This window comes from Diabrotica virgifera, chromosome 2 (genome assembly GCF_917563875.1).
Source record: "Diabrotica virgifera virgifera chromosome 2, PGI_DIABVI_V3a".
NCBI classification, from domain to species: domain Eukaryota; kingdom Metazoa; phylum Arthropoda; class Insecta; order Coleoptera; family Chrysomelidae; genus Diabrotica; species Diabrotica virgifera.
Window position 1 is genome coordinate 64,219,048 of NC_065444.1, and position 20,985 is coordinate 64,240,032.

Genomic DNA, 20,985 nt, shown 5'->3' on the forward strand with positions numbered 1-20,985 from the left:
TAGAAATGATTTTTAGTTACAACAGGATGGGACTCCTCCACACTATGACGTTGAGGTACGAAATTACTTAAATATCATTTTTCCCAGGTAGGTGGATAGGGAAGAGGATCTATAGAGTAGCCACCAAGGTTTCCAGATTTGACTCCGTTATACTTTTTTATGGGATATATGAAGAGCAAAGTATATCGAAGTCGACCGAATAATATGTAGAATAATGTAACACTGATAACGTAATCTCAAATATACATACATCAATTGATGGCCATTCAAAAATTAAATTGACGCTTTTTAACATTTTTTAAAAGTCGTCTTCTTCTGAAATAATGAATTTATTCCATAGATTTGCATTATACTATATATACGATTTACCTATTATGGAACAAAGTTTAACATCAGCGAAAGATTTTGTGTTCCAACAACACGGTGCAGGTTGTCGTGCCTTAACAAAGAGTTTAAAATGGAATGAAAAGCATGTTATACCATTTCTGGAAGGCATTCTGACAGTCCCGAGTTGTCCCCGATAGAAACTTTGTAGCGTGAAATTGTTTTCTTTTTAATCTAATGTTGGGCCAACTGACATGGGAAGGGGCGCGTATACTATTAAGAATGTAGGCACAAAATTTCGGGCTAATGCTTTTTACATGCATTCATTTTTTTTTGGAATCTTGAGAAAACTAATAAGTATTTTTGAAAAATTTAAACGCAGAATAAAATGCTACATTATTACCTAAGGTTGAAAGTCCCTGAAAACTTCTATGTTTATTTTAATAAACTACAGAGGTGAAAAATAAGAGAAAATTTAGTGTGATTTTTAATTTCCAGTATCTCATTAAAAAAAACTTTTTGTTTATTCTAAGGGACTTTCGGTTCTCGGTAATACTCGTTATGTACCTACTCTTTCATTTTGCGTTGAAATTTTTCAAATAGCTATTTCCTAACTAGTGCGGAAAGTGATACTTTCCCGCACGAGACTGCCGTTGACCCGAACGACGCGATAGCGGAGTGCGGGAGTCGAGTGCGGGAAAGACACTATCCGCATGAGTTAGGAACAATATTTTTTCTAGGGCTGTACGTTTGGAAAAAAGCAGCAACAAATAAAGTTATATAAATTTTTATTTAGGAGTGAAAATACACAAATTAATACGTTCTTTGACAAGGTTGTCAAAACCAAACTTTCAAAAAATTAGTTACCATGACGACGATATTGGTTTCCATGACGGCGTTTCAAAACCGTTGGTATTGTCTAGTGATGTGACTTTTGAATATTATCTCAAAATAATTATATTTCAACGAATTATCAGTAGTAATTGCACAAGAGCTCTAAAATTATCGAATTTTTCCCGAGTGACACTGCGACAGTTTTAATTTCACGACCCGAAGGGGAGTGAAATTATGTCAAAGTGTCACGAGGGCAACAATTCGATAATCATTTTAGAGATCGAGTGCAATTTGCTGCGATTATTTCATGCATAAAACTGTTCAAAACCAAAATTTTATTGTAATTTATTTATGTAAGTACAAATTAGTACAGTGGAACCTCGATAACTCGAGATTAATCGGGACCGCGACCGATCCGGGTTATCGAAAATCCGAGATAGCCGGAGAATATGGTAAAAATTAATAAAATACGGTATACTTACAGATAAACTCCGTTAGAATTGAAATAACATGAAATATATTTATAAATATGCACAGTACCTACTCATTAAAATTACTAAAAAAAACACCAAACCCAAACGTAAGCAAATGGAAGCGAACAATACAAGACACACAATACTAAAGACCATTGTTTATAAAAGAATTTTTTAAATAGTCTTTCCTAAACAATGCTGACAGTTTGAAATAAAAAGGAATATATATTACAGACAGGTGGCTGTTGTTCCTGCGGCGTGTGCTATGAGTCATTTTTAATATCGTATAGTTCAAATTACACACATAAGTACACATTATCTCTCAAATATTATATTACATACATTTTTATTGTTGAAAGGTTTGTCTGATAATTAACTATTTTGATTGGAAATAAGCCACAATTAAATTGAAAAATACAAAATATTGAAAATCAAAATGTTTATCTGATGAAAATCGGTCCGGGTTAGCCGGACTTCCGGGTTATCGGGGGCCGACTTATCGGGGTTCCACTGTACAATTAAACGGTAAGACCCCATTTTAACAGTCCCCGTTTCAGCGGTTCTCGATTCCACCGACCCTTTTCAGCAGTCCCCGGTTCAGCGGTACCCATTTCAGCAGTCCCCGTTTCGGTGGTTCTCGATTCCACCGACCCGTTTCAGCGGCGTTTGGTTCTGCAGCATGCCGTTTGAGAGGCATCGTTCAGGAAAATGAGTAAAAACAGGACCCTCTTGGGGACAGTAGTTTTAACAATAAAAAATGAATTTTATAAAATTATTTTTTCTTTTTTTATATGCATTTTTTCATCAGCTTTTCATTGAGCCTACGCCTACATACAAGCACGGAACATAAAAAATATCTAAGTTATTCTAATTGTTTATAAGCTAAAAAGTCAGGTCTTTTTCAAACAGTTTTTTTAATAACAATTTCAATAAAATGTTAAAAATTTTTTAATACGTCTTAAAATTAAAGTCTCAAATAATCGACTGCGATCTGCTAAATATCTCACAGAGTCACTGTAGGGCAAGAACAGTTGTATAAACAATTGCTCTCTGGGATAAACAAATTGAATAACTTATAAACTATTTGGTCGATCTGGTTGAAATTTAGCACACTTAAATAACTCATTAATTGACATAATTTAAAGTCATTAAATTTTACGTCATTGTGCAAAAAATAAAGTAATTAATATTTATAATTTACTGCAAAAATGAGGGTTTTTTGCAATTATCTCGGTCAATTGTTTATATATTACAATATGCTTACCACCAAATTAAAGAACTTTTTAAGATCCACATTTATTTGAAACATTTTTCTCTAAAATGTACAAGAAACGTTTTATAGTCAAAAAACTGCTTTTTTCATTCTTTGCAATTGTTTAAAAAAAAAGCAAAAACAGCTGTACGTCTTCACGGAATTATCATCAGTTATCCCTCATCTAACGTTTAAAACTTTGAAAACCCTGTAGAACATTTTTACCTGAAATCGATGATTTTTTCCCTATTAACTGGGGTATATACCAGATACTTAGATATTACCTGTATATTTTCAAACAAGAATAGGTTAAAATAATATCCTACAATAAAACTAATTACTTGTCATTGTCATATTATTATTTTCTTATTGAGACCGCTCTATTGGGGACCGAGGAGTCGGGGTACCGCTGAAACGGGGACCCGCTGAAACGGGGACCGCTGTAATGAGACCGCTCAATCGGGGACCGCGCTTATGGGAACCGCTGAATAGGGGTGAAACCAATTAAACACACAGTTTTTATAAATATTTGACGGTTGAAAGTCATCACTTTTATAACTTTTAAAACATTAATTCTCATTAATGTCACTGAATGTATTTTTTTTTTGGCAACGAAGGGCATCTGACGTAATATACTTGACGGCGGGATTTTATCAAAAATTATTAGTAGTAATTGCACAAGATCTCTAAAATTCTATATTAATTTTAGAGATCGAGTGCAATTTGTTGCGATTATTTCATGAATAAAACTGTTCAAAACCAAAATTTTATTGTAATTTATTTATGTAAGTACAAATTAGTACAATTAAACACACAGTTGTTAAAAATATTTGACGGTTGAAGGTCATCACTTTTATAATTTTTAAAACATTAATTGTCATTAATGTCACTAAATGTATTTTTTCATAGCAACGAAGGGCATCTGACGTAATTTACTTGACGATGGAAAATTATCAAAAATTATCGGGTATAGTATCACAAGAGAGTGAGAATAAATTGAAAATAATGTGACAGTTTTTCGAAAATTTGTTTTTTTTTATTTGAAAACTTGCAAATTTACAATCTACTCTGTACAAAGGAGTATTAAGTAAAACTGATAATTATGTAATGTTTTGTAGGTGTTGCCGGCCAGTGCCGGTTCACCTTATTCACCACTGTATTCACTAACACAAATGTCACTCACACAAGTCTTCTGGCCACTGTCTCTTGAGTCTCCCAACTGGTAATGGACGATTGGAAAGCGTGGAAATCAGCTCGTTGTTGTGATTGATACTTCTTTTTCTATGTTTGGTCGCATACAGTCCTATTACATCCTTTATGAATGGTATTTTTAAGTCCTCATGTAATGTTTGGTTTGAAATATACCAGGGTGCATTTGCAATGATTCTTAAAGTTTTTGATTGGTATTTCTGCAGAATTTTGGTGTTTGATGGTTTCGTACATCCCCATAGTTCAATCCCGTAGGTCCATATAGGTTTTAGTATTATTTTGTATATTGCCAGTTTGTTTTCTATGGATAATTGTGATCTTCTACCAAGAAGCCAATTCATTTGTCTGGTTTTTATTTGGAGTTGTTGTTTTTTAGCTTTAATGTGCGCTGTCCATGTTAGTTTCTGATCAAGGTGAATACCTAAATATTTGACTTCAGCTTTCACTGGGATAACTTGGTGGTTTATTGTAACATGTGGACAATTTACATGTCTGTTCGTAAATGTTATGTGAGCCGATTTTTCGTGGTTGACTTTGATTTTCCATTTTTGGAGCCAGTTTTGTAATCGATCTAAATGTGTTTGTAGCTTGTTAGAGGCCACTACTGGATCATGGTCAAGCGCAATTATATATATCAGCAGTGTATAATAAGTACAAAAATGGTCCTAAAACACTGCCTTGGGTACTCCTGCCCTTATGAGTTGGTAGCTTCTGTTATCTTTTTCCATTTTGACATCGAAATGTCTGTCGGAAAGGTATCATTTTAGAAGTAAGTAAATCTGACTCGGCATGTTTGTTTTTAATTTGTAAAACAGACCTTGGTGCCAAACCTTATCAAAGGCTTGCTGAATATCTAGAAATGCTGCAGTGCGCAGTGCAAATGTTCTTATTTCTAAACCGTCTCTGATTAAATTTACTATCCTATGGCATTGCTGAGTTGTGGTGTGTTTTTCCCTAAAACCAAATTGATGATTTGGTATTAAATTATTTATGGAGGTTATACTATTTATTCTACTTTGCAGTAGTCGCTCAAATATTTTAGAGAGTATAGGCAGCAGGCTTATGGGTCTGTAAGAGGCAGCTTCTGTTGGTGGCTTTCCAGGTTTGGCGATCATGATAATTTCAGCAAATTTTCATTGCGTTGGATAGTAGGAAAGATGAAGAATTCGGTTGTATAAAGTAGTGAGAAACACGATAGCTCTTCTTGGTAAATGTTTGAGAATTTCTCCCACTATTAGATCATAACCTGGAGCTTTATGGGAGTTGATTTTCTTTATCTCTTCCATAATTTCTGATGGAGTAATTGATCTAGCAGGTGGTGATAGATGACAGGGAGCATCTAAATAGCTATTTATTTCTTCATCTTCGAATAAATCTACTGGTGCAAACACTTTTTCAAGGTGTTCTACAAAAACTCTTGCTTTTTCTTCATTTTATCTAGCCCATGCATTATCGTTCTGTCTTAATGGAGAAGCTGTTACGACAGGTCTTTTTATTTTTTGGGTCGCTCTCCACAATGGGTGATCACTGGGAGTCAGGTTTTTGATGAAATATTCAAAAGATGTATTTCTGGATTCTTGAAGTGCTGAATGTAGTCTGTGTGTCAGTCTATTGAGATTGGTTTTGTCCGCTGGGTTTCTTGTGTGCTACCAGATTCTGCGTGCCCTACGCTTCTCGGTTACCAACTCCTTAATATATCTGGGAACATCATCTGTCTTTCTCTTATGATGTACAGGTGTTGCTTTCCAGGCCGCGTTTTGCATTAGATTTGTGAAATCGTGAACTGCTGTCTCAATTTCTTCTTCTGTTTTTAGCCTTACGTTGAGACTTAGGTTGGTGTTTACGATTTCTTGAAATTCTAGCCAGTCAGTTCGTTTAGAACACTGTCTAGGAGGGAAAACTTTTTGAAGAATTTCACTACTCACATTGATGATGATAGGACTATGATCGGAGCTAAGGTCAAAGTTTGATTTAATATCACATCGATCGATTGGTATACTTTTGATTATAGCAAAATCTAATAGGTCTGGAATTTTATTTCTATCAGTGGGCCAATAAGTTGCCTCGCCAGTTGATAAATAGTTAAGATTTTTTTGTTGAACTGTTTCCAGGAGATGTTTTTCTTTGGTTGTAATAAGTCTTGAACCCCAGGTAGTGTGTTTTGTTGTCTGGCAATAGACACGAGAGCCCGCAGGGCTCGAGTGGCTATTGCCCAATAACAACAAATTTGTGTAAAAATGAAGCATTATTTTCTTATTTATTCTTACTGTCGTGTGATATTCGTAAGATTATTTTTTAATACGTATATTATGGATATTTTCTTAAATGTGACAGTTGTCAAAACTAGGAAACTGATTGCAATTAAACAGAAACAATCTACTTAAAAAATTTCTATCGGTAATTGTCTACAGTAGATAATTCTCAGTATAATTTTAATCTGATTGGACAGAATTAAACACGTGATCACATATCTTACTATACGATTGAAAGTTAAAATCATCAAAAAATAATCAGTTTAATTTTTATTTCTGTAGCTTTCTATTGGTCAGAATCTCCTATGAATGAAATAATCGCGTTAATTTCATTAAAACATTAACACAGTAAGATAAATTTGAAATAAATGAATGAATAATATCTAAATATTAGTTTATTGCATGTATTATAATATATTATAATGCCATATTACAAAGGTATTCTACTTTCCCGCACTCCGTGCGGGAAAGTGGCTGTTTTAGCACGGCCGTAGAAAAAATTTTATTAGTTTTCTGAGCATTCGAAAAAATTAATGCATTTAACAAGCATTGATCCTAAATTTTGCGCCTACGCTCTTAACTGAATTTTCTAATATAATATATAACAAAAACCGAAATATACCACAATAATGTCTCAATTATTTAATTTTCTTGTTTTGATTTGTTGTAATTACTTTATAATATTCATATTTTAAAATATATGTCAGATGTTCTGTTTTTTTTTTCTTTTTTTTATGGCATAGACTGGTGTCATTTAACCAGTGCAAACTCTTCTTCTTTCACAGCAAACTCTTCCACAGCTCTCTACTCAGTTCAAAAGCTGCAGCTAGCCGCTATGGACTATTTAAGTTGCTCACCACATTTTTCCATTATACATCTTCTTCTTCTTCTCTTTTCATATCTACATATACATATATATCAAATTATCAGGATTAATAATTTTAAATTTACACTGTTATCCTCGCATTATTGTAATGTTTATGTTTAGTTTGACAATAATACTTTTGTAAAAATAATTAATTTTTAGTTTCTTGGGCACCATACTGGGAGCATATAAAAGAAGGATGGAGTAGAAGGCATGAAAGCAATTTAATTTTTCTGTTCTATGAAGATATGAACAAGGTAAAAGAAACTAAATTTTTAAATATTGGTAGTATCAAATCGTGGCTGTCTATCAGATAAGAGCTTCATTTGTTTACCTGATACGTAATAATCTAATAATAGAAGCACTTCCTGAAATGTATCGTCAAAGACTCGGGTCAAAAATGGCAAATGCGTATATGAATGTCAAGCTCAAGAAACCATTCAACATCTTACCGGACGCTGCCAGGCATTTGCTACAACTGAGTATAAGGAACGGCATGACTTAGTATAGTTCATCCGCTATAACTTTTCCCGTCACGATTCATTTTCAAACGAATTAAGTCAAAACATAAAGTGAAACGAACGTCGATGTGTAGATACATTTTGTATACTTTATACTATATACTACACACATCGGCGTACGTTTCACTTTATGTTTTAACTTAATTTGTTTGAAAATGATTCGTGACGCATTGGAAAAGTTATAGCCGATGAACAATATGAAAGATCATTCATTAAGACATAGTCATCAAACTGAGACTTCTTCAAACAAACCATATCGTATACTATCAATACATTCCGGAGATTATGCTTCAGAATGAAAACTACAAGCCATACTGGGACCGCACTGTGCTGACAGACCAAGCAGTAACACATAGTAGACCGGATCTCGTATTAATTAATAAATTAACGAAACAAACAACATTCATTGACGTGGCGATACCTAACTACACTAACCTACTAGTATAAGAGCTGTGAGACATTTTTGAGTAGGTATTTTAGGCAACCTGAAAATTTTTCAGGTGACTCTTCTGTGATAGCCTAATACAAAAATGCCGGTCTGGCTGGAGGGTAGCGGTTATTTTCCCCAAAAATCCCCACCAAATTTAAAAAAAGGGTAAAAATTATTATTACAAAAAATATCATTGACGTGACTTTAAAGTAAATTTAAATATTCAAATATAAAGAAAATAAACAGGCCAGGCGATTTGAGGGCGATTTTAACTCTGCAAGATACTTGCATGGGCGCCCCAGGATTATTTTCAGGGGATGAATCTGAACTTCAGAAGATTTCATCTGAATCTGTACATACTACTAACGAGTATAAAATATACAACTATACATGCAAAGCTATGTACATTCCTTCCGCACAGGGAGGTGCAATTGTTATTTTGACAGGGTATTTTTTAATTTTAAAAATAAATATTCTAAAAAAGACAGTTTTTTTTTTGGTGAAATTTTCCAACTGCCATGTGATCGAACAAATTACGCGTGCATATAAATGAAAAGCGCTATAGGTAAACAGGAGTGTGAGAAAGAGCGTATACCGATAGCTGTTTGCGTCCTCTGTTGTACCTGGGCGAGTCCGTTCGCTCGAGAAAAATCACGTGACCTGGCGATCCCATATTGTTGTGCCTCGAAACGTCAGAGTAATTATTATATATTATAGTTTTTTAAGTAACTTTTTCTTAATTAAAGGAAAATAATACGTACTATACAATAGATTTTGCAAATATGATAGAAAAAGACAGATTTATTATTATAAAGATGTAGGTAGAAAAGTATAAAAGTGTAAACTAAATTAATTCTGTGTCCGAATCTTGTACTTCCTCTTCAAACTCCTCATCTGAGCTTAAATATTCACTGTCTTCTTCTTCGTCAGACTCCCCTCGAGACTCAGATTCATCTTCTATATGATCTGTAAATAGTTGTAATATGTATTTAGAATTAAATAAAAATTAATTACTGAAAAATTAATTGAGTTGCTACGTATTCTCTCTCCTTTTATAGGGAGTCGAAGCCTGGACAATCACGGTCGCATCTGAAGATAGACTTGCCATTGTCGAGATGTGGTGTTATCGAATAATGTAAAAAATATCATGGACGCAACACGTAACAAACACGGAAACATTAAGGGGTGGGTATGATTTGAAATCAACATACCAAGCACATTTTTGTGATTTTTTTCGAAGCTATGGTAGAATTATTTTATTTTTGAATTAAATAAACATATTAAGTACAATTCAAAGAATATTTAAGAAAAAATTAAATCCAAAATATTGAAAAATAAGCCATGGGCGACAAATTTTGGCAGGCAGCTCAAAAATAATGAATTTTGCGGAGGACATCACTGGACTCATCACTGGATCATACGAAACAAAAAATTCAAAAATATTTAATTAGCTTATGAGTTTCACGAGGTAACAACGTCGAGTTTTTTTATTTTTAGCGATTTTTGAATTTTTGGGATACTCAGAAGTCAAAAATACTAAATTTTTGATAAAAATTTTGTGAAAACCAACAGATATAATATTGTTGAACAAAAAATAAGCAAAAAATGAAAAATATCTCGACGTTATTACCTCACGAAATGTCTAAAGAAAATCTATGCAAAATTTCAGGTAGATCGGTCGAGTAGTTTTTCAGTTACAATGTCCACCGCATTTGAAAAAGCAGTTTTGAGAAAAATGCGTTTTAACTTTTGACAACTGCATCTTCATCTTCTGATTTGTCTGCCAAATCGTAAATTTATGAACATTGGAATATGTTTTTTAAATTGCGGAGTAATCTACAAAAGAGAAGGCGAACAGTTGTTTAACGTTTCTCACTACGCTCAAGCGTGCTGGCGCGAAGCCGCGGCAACGCGAGTCGAAGATAGGGATATTCAACACCCTGTGTCTCTGATAATTTTACTCCGATTATTTTGAAAATTTCATAGAGTATTGTTGAAAGTATGCACTTTTATTTGAAGTAATAAAAAAATTAAATATTTCAAACCATCCCCCCCCTTAAGAAATATAAAAAAAGGCAAAACAAATACTCAACACTATGAAGGAAAGAAAAATGAGCTACTTTGGTCATATACTAAGAAATAAAAAACGTGATGTAATTTATAATATAAGAGAAAGTATTAAGTATTAGTTATATAAGTAATAATACGTAGCAACTCAATTAATTAATCACTAATTATTTTTTAATTAATTCTAAATACATATTTACAAATATTTACAGATCAGGTAGAAGAGGAATCTGAGTCTCGAGGGGAGTCTGACGAAGAAGAAGAGAATGAATATTTATTTTGGCTTATTTTTCTTTCCTTTATAGTGTTGAGTATTTCTTTTGCCTTTTTCATCTTTCTTAATGTTTCCGTGTTTGTTACGTGTTGTGTTCATGATATTTTTTACATTATTCAATAACAGCACATGTCAACAATGGCAAGTCTTTCTTCAGATGCGCCCGTGATTGTCCAGGCTTCGACTCCGTATAAAAGGAGAGAGAATACGTAGTAATTCAATTAAATTATCGCTAATTAATTTTTAATTAATTCTAAATACATATTACAACTATTTACAGATCATGAAGAAGAGGAATCTGAGTCTCGAGGGGAGTCTGACGAAGAAGAAGACAGTGAATATTTAAGCTCAGATGAGGAGTTTGAAGATGAAGTACAAGATTCGGACACAGAATTAATTTAGTTTATACTTTTATACTTTTCTACCTATATATTGATAATAATAAATCTGTCTTTTTCTATCATATTTGCAAAATCTATTGCATAGTACGTATTATTTTCCTTTAATTAAGAAAAAGTTACTTAAAAAACTATAATATATAACAATTACTCTAACGTTTCGAGGCACAACAACATGGGATCGCCAGGTCACGTGATTTTTCTCGAGCGAACGAACTCGCTCAGGTACAACAGAGGACACAAACAGCTATCGGTATACGCTCTGTCTCACACTGCTGCTTACCTATAGCGCTTTTTATTTATATGTACGCGTAATTTGTTTGATCACATGGCAGCTGGAAAATTTCACCAAAAAAAAACCTGTCTTTTTTAGAATATTTATTTTTAATATTAAAAAATACCCTGTCAAAATAATCATTATACTTCCCTGTCCGGAAGGAATGTACATAGCTTTGCGTGTATATTTGTATATTTTATACTCGTTAATAGTATGTACAGATTCAGATGAAATCTTCTAAAGTTCAGATGCATCCCCCGAAAATAATCCTGGGGCGCCCATGCAAGTATCTTGCAGAGTTAAAATCGCCCTCAAATCGCCTGGCCTGTTTATTTTCTTTATATTTGAATATTTAAATTTACTTTAAAGTCACGTCAATGATATTTTTTGCAATAACAATTTTTACCCTTTTTTTTAACTTTTGGGGGGATTTTTGGGGAAAATAACCGCTACCCTCCAGCCAGACCGGCATTTTTGTATTAGGCTGTTATAGAAGAGTCACCTGAAAAATTTTCAGGTTGCCTAAAATACCTACTCAAAAATGTCTCACAGCTCTTGGACCATACGTTCTAAATACACTGAAAAGATCGCCAAGTACAGAGATCCGAAAATTCAAATACGAAGACAATCTTCTTGTTTAAGTACCGTGCCCAAATTTTTAGGCGTGGGTAGCTTCCATAACAATTTGCCGATATCGTTCTCGATCTTGTGAGATAAGGATAACAATGGAGAATGCAAAGTACTCAGACAATACCTATTAGTGTCTCTACTACTGGAGTCATTCCGAACAACCTCCTAGAAAACTTAAAAAAGCTGGGTCTGAAGAAACATATCTGCTACTACTCTCGAGGACGGCCAGATGTGTACGAAAATTTTTGGGAGATACTCATGTATACCAAGTCACCTAGGGCTCGATAACACGAAAAGAGTAACGCCAGAGATCAATCTTACCCGTAGGTATCTGGGATGAGTGAGTTTTCCCCTTAGAGGGAGTGAGGGCCGTATGGCTAAATCTGGAGTACGTCATATTAGTATATTTTATCTCTTAAACGGCATACAAGCAAGGCAACAGATTTTATATTGCTATACTTTTACTACCTGTGATTATCTGTGGTAGGCCTTGTTGATCAGTACCTTTAGTACCTGTAATAACAAGGTTCTGATTATTTGCATACTTAGTCAAAAGTTATTTCGTCATTTAGTTGTTCAAGAGTTCTTGTTTGTGTCAGATGAATAAATTGTATTGTACTTTTTCCACTTCATGATTTATTTGTTTTGGTATGCTCCTTTTGATTAAGATTTTTATTTTCTGTTATCTTATTTTACGTTTATTAATCTTCCGAAAGCATACCTATGATTAATTCATTGAGAGGTTCTCTGGTGTGAAAGAAGTCATCAATGAATAAGTGAAGATTTGTGTAAGATATGTATGAGGAAGTAAAGGAAGTAACACCTAGTGTTAGGACATAATATTTAGAAGAGGATTTCACATACATAAAGTATATGAGAAAGTAGAGTTACATCAGGCTCAGTGTCTAGTCCTTATTATTTAATCTCATTAGTGTTGAATCTGATAACAAGGAAACTACAGAACACGATTCTCTGTTTTCTAATGTATGATGATCATATTGTGTTGTGAAAAATACTGAAAAGGATTCAGAACAAAAACTGAAATAGTAGAAAACACAAGCTCTTAAAGAAAAAGGTTTAAAAACAAAGTATCTGGATTATTCATCTGAAAATAAATATACATATACCTAATGTTCATGTAAATTTAGAAACTAAAGATAAAACATAATAAAGATAAAGATTTTATTAGCAGACATAAGATGATAACTTAGCCCTGTTAATAAGAAAATCATTCAAATAATCCAGTCTAAGACACTCCTAATAATATTCAATGCAGGGTGACGGGTTTCATCTGGTGGTTCTTACATGACGGATTTGGAATATATTTTTGTTGCAGAAGAAATCAGAAGATTAAAAAGAAACTACCTTGAACATCTACGACAGAAAACAAGAAAATTGTATCTTTAATCAGAGGTAACAAGAAGATCAAAACGACACTGTCCAACAAATATATACTAAATCAGTGAAAAGACACTGAAATGATTGGTATCACTGGATTACTTCTCGTCTGATACATTTTAGACTAATTATATTCACTCACACTTATAATGGTGTATCCAAAGCTTTTTCTTTTTGTTCGAGTAATTATTGCAAATAAATTCTTAAGGGGGTAGTAGCAAAATCTTGGTCGAATGCTGTTTAAATGCATTCATTTTTTTTTTCGAATCCTGATAAAATCCTGATAAGTATTTTTGAAAAATTTTAAGCCAGAATGAAAGATTACATTATTACCGACGGCCGAAATTCTCTGAAAACTTCTATGTTTATTTTAATAAGTTCATCATCATCATCATCATCAACCCGTACGCGTCCACTGCTGGACATAGGTCTCCCTCAGCTCTTTCCATTCATCTCTATTTTGTGCGGCTTGCATCCAGTTACCGACAACATGTTTCAAATCATCGGCCCATCTGGTTAGTGGGCGTCCTCTGCTCCGTAGTGCTTCTTCTCGCGGCCTCCACTCGACAATACGTTTTGTCCATCGGTTGTCTGGCAATCTGGAGACGTGTCCTGCCCAATTCCACTTAAGCGACGCGATTTTTTCGACAGCGTCTGTTGTTTTTGTTCTACGGCGTATTTCTTCGTTTGGGATTCGGTCTCTCAGGGAGACACCCAACATCTGGCGCTCCATAGCCCTCTGAGTTACGCGAATCTTGTTCACTACCTTTTTTGTTAGTGTTAATGTTTCGGCTCCATAAGTGAGTACAGGCAACACACATTGGTCAAAGATTTTCCTTTTGAGGCATCTGGGCAAGTCCGATTTAAATACATAGTTAAGTTTACCAAACGCTGCCCAGGCTAATCCTATGCGACGTGGGAGTTCGCACGTCTGGTTATCTCATCCCAACCGAATTTCATGTCCTAAGTACTTATAAGATGCAGTCTGCTCAATATCCATTCCATCAACAACAATATTACGATTTAGCACCAGATTAGTCATTATTTGCGTCTTGTTGATATTAATCTTTAGTCCGACCTCTAAGGAAGCGTAATATAATTTGTTCAACATTATTATTGCATCATCCATACGATCGGCTATAAGGACAATGTCATCTGCGAATCTCAAATGACTGAGCTTCTCTCCATTTATATTGATACCATATTCGTTTAGATCTGCCTTCTTAAATGTGTGTTCTAAAAGGGTTGTGAACAGCTTTGGTGAGATGGTGTCTCCCTGCCGTACTCCTCGCTGTATACAGAATGTATTTGTTTGTTGTTCAGACAGTCTTACGCTAGCCGTTGCCGTTTGGTAGATATATTTGATCATGTTAATGTAGCGATGGTCTATTCGGCATTCTGTCAATGCTTTTAACATTTTCTGCTGGCTTATGGTATCAAATGCTTTCTCGTAGTCCACGAATATCAGTGCCAATGGTTTGTTGTATTCCGCAGACTTCTCTATTAGATTTTTTATTACCAGTAAGTGGTCGTTAGTGCTATATCCAGATCTAAATCCAGCTTGTTCTCTAGGTTGATAGAAGTCTAACTTAGCCTCCAGTCTTTTTTTGATAATTTTTGTGAAAAGTTTATATATGTGTGATAGCAAACTGATAGGACGGTAGTTTTTCAGATCTGTTATGTCACCCTTTTTGTGTAATAAAACAATGACTGCATTGTTCCATTGAGAAGGAGTTTTTCCTTGGTAAATGCATTGGGTGAAAAGTTTGGCCAAAGCCTGGATAATTTTATTTCCACCTTGTTTGATTGCTTCGATTACTATTCCGTCATCGCCAGGGGATTTATTATTTTTCATTTCTGAAAGTGCCTTTTTAACTTCATGTGGTGTTACTTCTGGCATTAATTCTGATCCCTGGTTTGTGATTTTGGGCAGGGGCTGATCTTGCCTTTCGTTGGTGCTCTCATACATTTCGCGATAAAACGATTCGACAACCTTGAGGATTTCGGCTTTATCCGTGGCAATGTTGCCATCTTTGTTTCTGATTTTGTACATATTTTTGTTACCGATGTTATTCGTATTACGCCTCAAAACTTTTAAACCTTTGTTTTCTTGAATTATGTGAGTTATTTCTCTTGTGTTGTTTTCTCTTATGTCTTTTCGGATTGATCGGTGGATATCTTTATTTAATTTCTTCAGTGTTGTGTAGTTGGAGTCGTATTTTTCCGTCAATTGTCTTCTTTTACTTATTAAATCTTTGGTATTTTGGCTTAATTTTTCTTTATGGGTCACGACAGTCGGGCAGCACTCCCTTTCTGTTTTTTTTAGTGCTTTCGTTATGACATTATTTGCTTGTTCAATGTCTTCTATGTCGTTTTCAAGGTCTTGTATACGTCTGGTTAGTACATCTTCATAGAGGTTGTTGTTTCCTGGGGGAATCCATTTCGTCTTTCGTGTTTTGAAGATCATCTTGGTTCTTTCGAAATTGACATTTAATCGTATCTTTGCTCGGATTAATCTGTGGTCGCTTCCTACCGAAAATTTGTTAAGTATTTCAATGTCTTTAATGATTTCTTTTCTGTTTGTTATGATAAAATCTATCTCATTTTTGACACTGCCATCTGGGCTTATCCATGTCCATTTACGCTGAGGCTTTTTATCGAAAAAAGAGTTCATCATGGATAAATTTTCCTGGTGTAAGAAATTAAGCAGTCTTTGTCCTCGTTCATTTCTGTCGCCATACCCATACTTGCCCATTGCTACTTCTGCATCATCTTGTTTGAAGCCAATTTTCGCATTAAAGTCGCCCATAATTATTGTATAATATGCTGGTGTAGTATGTAATGCTGTTTCTAGGTCATCATAAAATTTTTCAATTTCTTCATCGGAGTGGCTTGTCGTTGGAGCATATGCCTGGATTATCTTAAGGTTATATCTTGCATTTAGTTTGAAGATGAGGTATACAATCCTGGGACTTATGCTGTTAATTTTAGTTATATTTTGGGTGTGTTTTCTATGTATAATAAATCCTACTCCACCGTGTGAAGTGTCTTCTTCTCCTCTAAAATGAAATAAATGTCCCGATTTAAGAGTAATTTGGGCTTCTCCTCTTCGTCTGATTTCGCTGAGGCCGATGATGTCCCATTTTATTGTTTTCAGCTCTTCCTCCAGTTCCATCATCTTCTGGTCCGATATAAGGGTTCTAACATTGTATGAGGTGATATGCATTTGTCGTTCTTTGTGGTAGCCTGATCTTTTCCGGGGATTCTTAGCACCCTCTGCTCCAACCCTTTTCCATCCGCTACCTTGGTTGGGGGTATTGGAGCGGCCGGAGACTGAGGGCCGTTCAGTACTATCGTCTTTCATGAAAATTTGCCTTTGGGGTTTTAAGCCATTAAAACGCCACGCTTGGCTAGTGCGTGTTGGCGAGTTGGACTGGATGTGGAGGGAGGAAAGGGTGGAGATGGGATTGCTTTGGGATAGGACATGGTTTCCCCGGTGAAGGGATGCTGGGGAAATCCATGAGCTCGCGTGGGCAGGTGTGCTATTCCTGAAGTAGATCTATTCCCTGCCGGGATCGCAGAGAAGTATCTACCCGCTACCACCGCTTACTACCCGCTTAATAAGTTACAGGGTTGAAAATAAAAAGAGAAAATTTAGTGTGATTTTTAATTTCAAATATTTCAGTCAAAAGAATTTTTTGTTTGTTCTAAGGGACTTTCGGCACTCGATAATTATGTAATCTTTCATTCTGCTTTTAAATTTTTCAAAATATTTATTAGTTTTCTCAGGATTCGAAAAAAATAAATGCATTAAAATAATATTGGATCAACATTTTGCGCCCACTCCCTTAATTTTCACAGTTGTATATTTTTTACACTCATTTTGTTTTTGTTTAGAATCTTGATCCAGTCCTTCAAAAGTTATCAAAGTTTTTGGGGAAAAGCTACTCAACAGAAGAATTGTCCCATCTAAGCAACCATCTTAGTATAGACAACTTCAAGAACAATAAGTCAGTAAATAACGAAGATTTCAAAGATTTGGGCATTTTAAATCGAACTGAAGGAAATTTTGTTCGATCTGGAAACAGTGGAGGATGGAGATCTTATTTTGATGATGAAATCAATGGTCAAGCGGATAAATGGATTGAAGAAAACTTAAGGCTACTGAATATTGAATTTCCTAAATAAATGCAGTGGCGTGCTGGCCATATAAATGAATCGGTGCAATCACCGAGAGGCCGCGGCCTCTTGAGGCCGGTCAAATAGGTTTTCACAAACATTTTTAGATGTAATAAAAAAAATATTTTTTAATTTCCAATCGGATGTTAATTTTGCTAATAATATGAATAAAACATTTAAAAAAATTTTTTTTTAATTGTGAAATACAGTTTAAGTAAACGAATAAGACTCTATAGTCTATATACATAAGTAGACTGCTACAGATAATATTATTTATTTTCATACATACAAGTATATTTATAGTTTTCCAATTTCCTTCAAACATGTATGTACTCTGCAGAATAAAAATGGAAAAACGTCTTGCACATTTTTGACCGAATTATTGGAAGTATCGAAAAACGATTTGATCAAGACAAATGAAATCGTTTTATGATGATCTAAGCACTCTACATCCTAGAAATTTTGATATAATAAAAATGGTATACTAAAAAATTAAGAAATTTTTATCCTACCATTTCTGCAACTGCTATTAGAGAAGAACTCGTGGATTTTTCTGATAAATGGATTGTATTAAAAATAGGATTTTGCACAATACATCCTGAGATTATAGAAGATCGAGTTAATGATGAATATGTTCAGTCTACAGAAAATATGAAGGATAATAATATGTTATTATTAATCTAAGTGATAATGAACATGAAGTAACAAATGACAATATCGATATCGTGAAAACTTCACCTCCGTGTGGTACTAAAAAGTGTAAAGATTGTATAGCTTGCTGTTACGCTGTTTTGCATAAGTACAACTTATATCAGTGTGCTGTGTGCTTATCCAAATTTAAATATGTAGTATAATATAAAGCATTTATTAACTCTTTCAGTGACACCAGTAACTTGCAAAAGATTTGGGCATTTTAAATCGAACTGAAGGAAATTTTGTTCGATCTGGAAACAGTGGAGGATGGAGATCTTATTTTGATGATGAAATCAATGGTCAAGCGGATAAATGGATTGAAGAAAACTTATTAATCTAAGTGATAATGAACATGAAGTAACAAATGACAATATCGATATCGTGAAAACTTCACCTCCGTGTGGTACTAAAAAGTGTAAAGATTGTATAGCTTGCTGTTACGCTGTTTTGCATGAGTACAACTTATATCAGTGTGCTGTGTGCTTATCCAAATTTAAATATGTAGTATAATATAAAGCATTTATTAACTCTTTCAGTGACACCAGTAACTTGCAAAAAAAGCTTTTCAACATTGAAAGGCATAAAAAATCGGTTAAGAAGTACTTTAACACAAGATCACTTTTATGCTAATGGCTATAGAAAAAGAAGCTTTGTATCAGCTTAAAAATGATGGAATAATCGACGTATTTGCTCAACAATCTACTTTAATGCGGCAATTATTGATCAAGAGTTAAGTAATTATTTTATAAAATAATCGCAAAAGAATATTTAGATTATTGCGTTGTATTAACATTTTAAATATTTTTAAATTAAAGTATTTGCACTCTACTTGCATTTGTACTCTCTTGCATAATTAATTTACTAAAATTGAGCTTAATACATAATTGAAAAATTCTTAAAATCTTATTTTACTTTCATCTTAATTTACATCAAATTCATATTATATTTATTCAGGAAATTATGGTTTCTGCGTTACTGCATACAATATTGTCATACATGTCATTTATTATTTGTAAGATTATTATTCTTAAATGAAAAAATACAGCAAATTAAAAAAATCATTGAATTCGAAGTTTTATATTTGATTCAAAAATAATTTTTATTTTTGTTTTTTTTTTTTTTGTTTTTTTAAATAACGAATAAAACATCCTGATAATAGAAGGTAAAATGAGGATGGGAGGCCGCTTTTCTATAAAACCACCGGGCCGCTTGAAAAGTTCCAGCACGCCACTGAATAAATGCAGTTAACTTATTTATTTAATATTGAGTTATTTTAATATTACTATTGTAATTGTTGTAATAAACACGTTTGTCATTTTACAGTGTATATATTAAACAAGAATAAAAAACCGCTAAACACCGTAAAAATGAGTGGCGCATACAATATTCCAGCTACAGAAGATCTGATATTAATATAATGTGGCGCGAGAATTTATTTTCATTTTGATGCAAAACAAAATTCTAGTTTTATTTTAAAAGATTTTTTCATAATATTTGCTCAATTTGCTCAAGTAAAACGCGCCACAAAAGAGTAACTTTGATACAGTTTGAATTTTGAAACTCTTTTGTGGCGCGTTTACTTCAAATTTAGCAAATATTATGGAAAAATCCTTTAAAATAAAACTAGAATTTTTTTTTGCATCAAAAGGAAAATACATTTTCGCGCCACGTAATATTTATATCAGATCTTTTGTAGCTGGAATATTATATGCACCACTTATTTTTACGGCGTTTAGCGGTTCTTTATTCTTGTATCAGGAGTTTTTCAAAGTTATTTATAAATTAAATGTATGGTACGTTAAGCTTTATAGATGGTCGCCTTTGTCGCATTATCTCCCAAATGATCTAGTGTCCGTCGAATGTACACTAGACTTTTTTCTATTCGAAATAGATCGACAAAAATATTGGGATGGTCGGTAAATATACTCGGATTGCCCGTTGTCAGATCAAATTTAGCGTCGTAACCACTACAACTACATAAACCGTTTCGGGAATAATCGTTGATTGGATTATACTTTTGTAGCTTAATAACTTCTAAACGGCTTTTGATCGATTTTGATCACTAAACATGAGTTTGAAACGTATTGACAAGTAGTATCTGATGCATCTAAAGTCAAGTATGATAACTAAAGCTATTACAGGAATTATTGAGCTTGAAAAACCGTTTTTTCCCATAGGAAATAGATTTGATCATATTTATGAAGCCTATAACTTAAAAATTCGAATTTTTCCGGATATGAGGTATACACCGTTAGATTCGTCTAGAGTCCTTTTACAAACGCTCAGTTATTGGCGCAATTCGTAGGTTGAAATTTTGAGTAATTGTTGAAAAACCAAAATTTTCGAAGTTTGTTTTTCAGTTTTTCGGCTATACTGAGCCGTGTGTATGTCTGATCCTGACGGCTTAGACACCATTTGAAAGCATTAACTCAACACATTGATTTAGTGTATTTGCGATTCTCCTGTCTCTTCTTGAACCGAAGATATATACCCCCAAAAATATACCATTTTGTACCTACCAAGTCCTATAGCTGGCTTATGGTTGGTCAAAATTTAAAAATTACACCGGTTCTGATTCGGACCTGACCCCCTCTTCAAACACAGAAAAAAAATTAAGATTGGTTTAACTTTTCCACATACATACTGTTATATTCCTATTTGACATAAGAAATAAAAGTCTATAGTTATATTTAAAATTAAAATAAAAATAAAGGTTTTCGTTTTTCTCGACCGCGGGCATGTAAATTTGGAACACCCTGTATAAAACAAATTATGTATAGGTAGTTTTTAAGAAAGTGTTTCGGAGAAGTGTTTACGAACCCCAGGAACAATACGACTCAAGTAAACAATTAGAGTGATGTTTAAAAAGAAAGTGTTCGTGGAAAGGTGTGAATACCGATAATTCATAT

General features: G+C 33.8%; 1 protein-coding gene across 1 annotated transcript in view; it reads left to right on the forward strand.

Annotated features, from left to right (window-relative positions):
* LOC114330082 (sulfotransferase 1C4-like) overlaps positions 1-19,393 on the forward strand; it is a 98,339-nt gene extending 78,946 nt beyond the window's left edge. The window contains exons 7-8 of the mRNA XM_050642606.1: positions 7,372-7,466; positions 17,102-19,393. Coding sequence (XP_050498563.1) covers positions 7,372-7,466; positions 17,102-17,392 — 386 coding nt within the window. The 3' untranslated portion in view covers positions 17,393-19,393. The remainder of the gene's footprint in view (positions 1-7,371; positions 7,467-17,101) is intronic.
* The last annotated feature ends 1,592 nt before the right edge of the window (positions 19,394-20,985 follow it).